Source organism: Leucopleurus acutus (assembly GCF_964270905.1).
Source record: "Leucopleurus acutus genome assembly, chromosome: 1".
NCBI lineage: Eukaryota > Metazoa > Chordata > Mammalia > Artiodactyla > Delphinidae > Leucopleurus > Leucopleurus acutus.
In genome coordinates, this window is record NC_139142.1 from 166,537,866 (window position 1) to 166,543,865 (window position 6,000).

At 54.1% G+C, this 6,000-nt stretch overlaps 1 protein-coding gene across 2 annotated transcripts; it reads left to right on the plus strand.

The window, feature by feature from the left end:
- Positions 1–3,217: 3,217 nt before the first annotated feature.
- On the plus strand, positions 3,218–4,806 carry HDDC3 (HD domain containing 3; the record flags this gene model as incomplete). Of its 2 annotated transcripts, none has more annotated exons than XM_082840140.1 (4): positions 3,218–3,329; positions 3,637–3,692; positions 3,800–4,040; positions 4,228–4,806. In XM_082840140.1, the coding sequence occupies 4 exons, from the start codon at positions 3,218–3,220 to the stop codon at positions 4,476–4,478; spliced, it is 660 nt and encodes a 219-aa protein (XP_082696266.1). In that variant the 3' UTR covers positions 4,479–4,806. The 2 variants fall into 2 exon arrangements, with proteins under 2 accessions (XP_082696266.1, XP_082696267.1); XM_082840141.1 differs by having other exon boundaries at positions 4,348–4,806.
- Positions 4,807–6,000: the final 1,194 nt, after the last annotated feature.

A 6,000-nucleotide genomic window follows, 5' to 3' on the forward strand; every position in this document is an offset into this window, starting at 1 on the left:
AATCCGCCGTCGGCTGCCCCGCCCCAGTCTTGCGTCGAGGCGGTGGTAGAGAAGGGGCGGGGCCAAGGGGAGAGCACGCCGGGAAGAGGGGCAGGACGCTCGGCCCGGGTCCGCAGGCTCAGAGAAGCCCCAGGCGCGCTTAGTCTGTTCCCGCTGAGACCGGCAGGCGGCGCGCGGCGGAGGGCGAGAGGGGCGCCCGTGGCTGCTCAGGTCTGGTCCCGGCCCAGGTCCCGGCCCAGATCTCGGCCCCGGCCCCGACCGCGGCAGAAATGCACGAGGTCTGCAGTCATCAGGGCCACGAGCAGCAGTCTGTAAAGGCCCAGTGCTAGAAGCGGGCCCGGGCCCCTGTGGGAGAGGGGAGAGTATCAGGATGCTGGCCCAAGCCGCGCTCTTGCTACTGCAGCCTGTGGGTTAGAGCCCCTGAGAGTCAGGAGAAAGCCCAGAACTCCCTACCCAGAAAAGTGTAGAATTTGAAAATACAAATTCAGGGAGCTCACAGGTACCCGGAAGCCATCTGTGGACAGATTCAGGATTGAAAACCCCGACTATAACGTGTAATCCAGAATACAAGATCCTCTCAGTATTGACACCCGTCCCACCCCACCCACCACACAACACCTACAATGACTCCCTGTCACCTGCTTTCACAGCCCCCTGAACTTTTCCTTCGCAGATTTGTTTGTAATCATGTATTTACGCGATTTTATGTTTGAGATCTGTCCCTCCACTGGTCTGTAAGCTACAAGCCTCCCACTCCAGAAATTAGGAACAGAGCCTCAGGTACTGGAACACCCCGTCAGTGTGCCAGTGGCCCTGGGGCTGGAGTTCTCACCTGAAGACGGGAGGAGGCGGAAGGGCAGAGAGATTGACCTGGTGCAAGGCCTCAAATTCAGACCGAGTGCAGCAGGAGCCCCCTGCAGCCTGCAGGTGGCAGCAGTAGGCTTCCTCCGGGGTATCAGAGAGCCGAGGACAGAAGAAACCGGGGTAGCGTCGGCCATCAGCATCCCAGGCGGTCTGGCACAAGTGGGGATGGTAGGCCAAAGCTGAAAGGAGGGGCAAGAGGGCCGGAGACAGGCAGGAATGATCTACCCACACCCCACTCCACCGCTTTTGGAGAATAAAAGGGATCAACCATTATCAGAAGGGCAGGCTTCCTTCCTCCCCACAAGCTCCCCAGAGTAGCCTATACCTTGCTAAAAGAGTAGGGTACTGGATGGGGGGCTGGGCAGAGGAGAGTGCTGTACCTGAGAGAGAGGTCGGCTGGGCAAGCGTCATCCAGCTGAAGAGCAGCAGTAGCCCCACAGACAGGCCTGCCAGCAAAGGGCCTGGCCTCCTCTGGAAGCCCATGAGAGGTCACCTCCACCTCAGCCCTGGTACTAGAAATCCCAACATCTCTATTTCTAAGCCATGGCTGCAGGCAGTAAGGAAATAAAATCAAAGCCCCAAAGCACCGTAAACACAAACCTGAAGCTTCTCTGTCGTAGACCTCTAGAGAGAGCTGAAAGTGACTGAGTTTCTATCTTCTATTGGAAAATGGGAGGATTGTGGCTCCAAGCTGTCTAAGGTTCTCTAAGCTGAAGGGGAAAAGGCTCAGAAGGCTAGAACACCGAATGAGGAATGAGAGAGAAGTTGAGCCACTAACCTGAAGAACAGAGAAGCATTAAGAATCAAATATGTTTCTCTCTATACACTCTAAACTTTCAGGCTGCCATGGAAGCCATGGGAATTCTGATTGTTCCACTTCAGGCCCCAGAGACCTCAGTTCCAGCGTTTGGAGCTTCCCTCTCTAACTTCTGCGTCATGGCAACCACCAAGACTAGCTGAAAAGCAAGCGTGAGTGCTCTCATTAACTTTTCCCCTGAGCCCTCATTGACCCCAGCTACCAACCAAAGTATAAAATCTACCAATCTGACTGGAGTATACTTAGCAACCAGCCAACCCCATTTCACAAGAAAATCTCTTCCAGGGTCTCCAGGTCTCTCTTACCAAACCTCATACTTCATAGATGCTGTCTGCTGAGACAGGGAATTTCTTGAGAAGGCCAGAGGCCACCAGCCAGCAGTTTTGTGTTGTTCCAGTGTCTACTGAGGCCTAACAACGTCATGCTCCCAGAACAGCAGTGACAACACTCATAAGGGGCCCACAGCAGTGCCTGGGAACTGAAGCAGGAACCCTCACGGCACAAGAAAGAAATGCAGATTTTGTTCCCAGCGCCTGACAGCAAAGAAGACAGTTCTTGCAGAAACAACACTGCTGCCTGGGAGCCTAAGTCTGAAACAGTTAGGGAGGGCTCCCAGTGCAGGCTCCAATTTCCAGAAGGTTAAGCACTAGGGTCTTCTGGCCCCAAAGGTGAGGCTCCCATGCCCATAGCAACCAGGCCATTCTTGCAGGGAGAACTATTTTTATAAATTTATTTATTTTATTTTATTTTATTTTTGGCTGCGTTGGATCTTCTTTGCTGCGCGCGGGCTTTCTTTAGTTGCAGCGAGCGGGGGCTACTCTTTGTTGCGGTGCATGGGCTTCTCATTGAGGTGGCTTCTCTTGTTCCGGAGCACGGGCTCTAGGAATGCAGGCTTCAGTAGTTGTAGCACGCAGGCTCAGTAGTTGTGGCTCGCAGACTCTAGAGTGCAGGCTCAGCAGCTGTGGCACATGGGCTTAGTTGCTCCGCGGCATGTAGGATCTTCCCAGACCAGGGCTCGAACCCATGTCCCCTGCATTGGCAGGCAGATTCTTAACCACTGCGGCCACCAGGGAAGAACAAGAACAATTTTTAGAGCGCTTTGAGAATTTTCAGAGCATTGACAGCTTGAAAATTGTTTTGCCATGGCGGGAGAGGACCCTCCTGGGAGAAGCTGTCTCTGGTCCAGAGGCTAGGTGAATTGCCCTTCCTCCAAGTTACCAGTCCCCTGTGCCTTCCTGCCCTGGACACACTGTGAGGCTGCTGTCTTATGTCTTGTGTATTTTCCTCCTTCCGCCAGGATGTGGGTTCCCAGAGCCAGGCCATATTCTTCTTGCACCCTCAGCAAAGCCCACTTAACCAGGGGCTGCGGTATTGAGGGCAGCTTCCCACACCCAGGGCCCTCACGTCAACCCCAGAGAAACTCTTCTGGGCCAGACTCCACAATCCTCAGGCCTCCGCGGCGCTAGGCGGCGCTGTGGAAGCTCGGTCCACGCTCCCCGGGATCCTGGGACCGAGGTCGCCCGCCCCAACCGCGCGATGGGCTCCGAGGCGGCCCAGCTGTTGGAGGCGGCTGACTTCGCGGCTCGCAAGCACCAATGGCAGCGGCGGAAGGACCCCGAAGGGACCCCCTACATCAATCACCCTATTGGTGGGCGCGCCGCCGGGGGAGCAACGGCTGTAGCATCTAGGGGGTGGGGACCGGGAAGGGAACCGGAGGGCGTGCACCTCATCGAGCACCTAGTCCGTACCAGTCCTTGTGCCAGGCACTGTTCGTGACGCACCACAGCCTGGGGCGGTAGGCATGATTGTTCCCTTTGTACAGTGAACATCCAAAGAAGAGTAAAGGACTTCCCCAAGGTCACCCAGCTAGTGAGGGGCCACATCTGGCTCTACAAAACCCACAACACGCCGCCCTGGGACTCCCTTCTGTCTGACTTCCTGCTTTGCCCCGTCAGGTGTGGCTCGTATCCTGACCCACGAGGCAGGAATCTCTGACATTGTGGTGTTACAGGTAACTTTCCTCCTCTGCTAGGAGGCTGGGGTGCGGGTCAGGGGCCCCATGCAGCTCTGGGTTCCCCTTGGCAGGCGTCAGAGGACTGAGTGAGAGCCTGTCCCCAGGCAGCCCTGCTCCATGACACGGTGGAGGACACAGACACCACCCTGGATGAGGTGGAGCTGCACTTCGGGGCACAAGTGCGGCGTCTGGTGGAGGAGGTAACAGATGACAAGACTCTGCCCAAGCTGGAGAGAAAGCGGCTGCAGGTGGAGCAGGCACCCCACAGCAGCCCCGGGGCTAAACTGGTGAAGCTGGCAGACAAACTGTACAATCTGAGGGACCTGAATCGCTGCACCCCAGAGGGTATGCTCCTCCACCTGCTCTGAGGGGAAGGGGAGGGGTATCCACCTTCTGAAGGCACAGCTTGGTCACTTCCCCTGAAAAAAAGCCCGGGTGTTCTTGTTAATTCCCTAGACTAATCTTAGTAGACCACTCTGATCTTCTTTCATACACTAGAAATGCAGTACCTGGGCAAGGGGGAAGTTTTCAGAACAAATCCGTCCATCAGGAACTCATCTCATAGCCCTGCACCAAGCCCTCCAGGAAGTGGGCAAAATCCAGTGCCTTCCTGGACGTCAACATGAGCAGTTTTTTGTCCATTCTTATGCAGGATGGTCCGAACACCGAGTCCAGGAATACTTCGAGTGGGCAGCACAGGTGGTGAAGGGGCTTCAGGGGACAAACCAACAGCTGGAAGACGCTCTAAAGCAGCTGTTTAAGGAGCGGGGGCTGACGCTCTGAGCAGTATTTGGAGCCATCCAGTGGCACAGACTCCATCCTTGCCCAGGCCAGAGAAGATTCATACTTCAGCCTTTCGGTGCCTCCCGAGCTTCCTCCCTGGTTCACTCAGCCCAGGTATTAGAGACCAAATACACGTGTCCTTTCTCACTCTGAAGATCTGCCAACTAAGCTGAGCCCCAGATTGTGGGATGATGCGCCCCACCCATTTCTAATGCATTCACTGCCCTTCTCCAGGCCTTGGGTCTGATTGCATGGTGGGATCTCTGGCCCCTCAGGGACTTGGGCTTATATATAAACGCTAGTTCAAAAGTCATTATGCAAAATAAAACATTTGGATAAAGGTTTGAGTTGCTGCTGCTCCTTCTCCAGCCTCCCCATTGGGGAACCGATGGGGGGAGGGGGGATACCCGCCCTTTAGTAGGGCAGGGTTCCAACTGTGTGCTCCTGGGACAGATCCCTCAGGTTGAGGGCCTCAACCCCTCGGAGACTGGCTTCCTTATCAGTAAGATAGTTTGTGTAATTATCAGGGCTGGATTATGTGACGTGCCTGACACACAGGTATTCAAAAATTGGTAGGCTTCCTCATTAAGAAAGTTGGATGGGTTGACAGATACATTGGAAAGGAGTGCCAACCTGCTTACTGGCAGCTCTTGCTGAGCACGGGAGAGTCCCCAGAAGCAACACGATAGGGCCGGTGGGGGACCGCGGGTCCCTCAAACCCCAGGTTGCGACGGAAACTTGCCGAAGTTTGCATCCCACCCCCAGTTTCCCCTTCATCACATCTCGGGTTCCTTTGGTTGCTAAGCGACAGGAACTTCCGGGCGCTTCGGGAAGTGGCCCGGGAACTGACCCACCCTTGGAGCCCGGCGGTGGGCGGGATCTGGGCGAGGGTGCGGAGCTTTTCAAGGTGTCCGCCTGAAGGGATCCCCAACTGATCGGTTTTTTGGTCGGTGCTGAGAAGCTTAGGCCTATTAGCCCTCTTGAAAAGGGTACATCTGTGAGGAAGAGGAGGTTGTTAGGTCAAAGGCCACTTCGTGGTCACGAGGTGCTTGATGTTTTACAAAACCTTTTCACAGGTGTTACCTCATCTGTTCTTTATAATAACCAGATGAGATAGGCAGGGTAGGGATTATTCTCATTTTACTGAGATGAAATATGAAGCTCTCGGAGGTGAGAAGACTTGTTAATGATCAACAAGACCAGAATCCCTCTCTCTTTTTGCCACACTGCTGGGCCTTTTTAACCAGACAAAAATGACCACAATTGAGGTTAGCTCCAACCACGCTGGACATAGTAAAGATCAAGTCTGAAGAGGCTAGTGGATCTGGATTATGAGTCTGGCCTCCCTAGATAACCTGTTTGATCTGAGCCAATAGAGTGGATTTTTTTTATTCAATAATTTTTAAAAATAATCAGAGACTTTTGGAAAAGTTGGAAGTACAACATAAGTAACTTTTTCACCTGAACCATTTGAGATTAACTTGCTGACCTGATGGCCTATCACCCCTAAGTACTTTAGTAT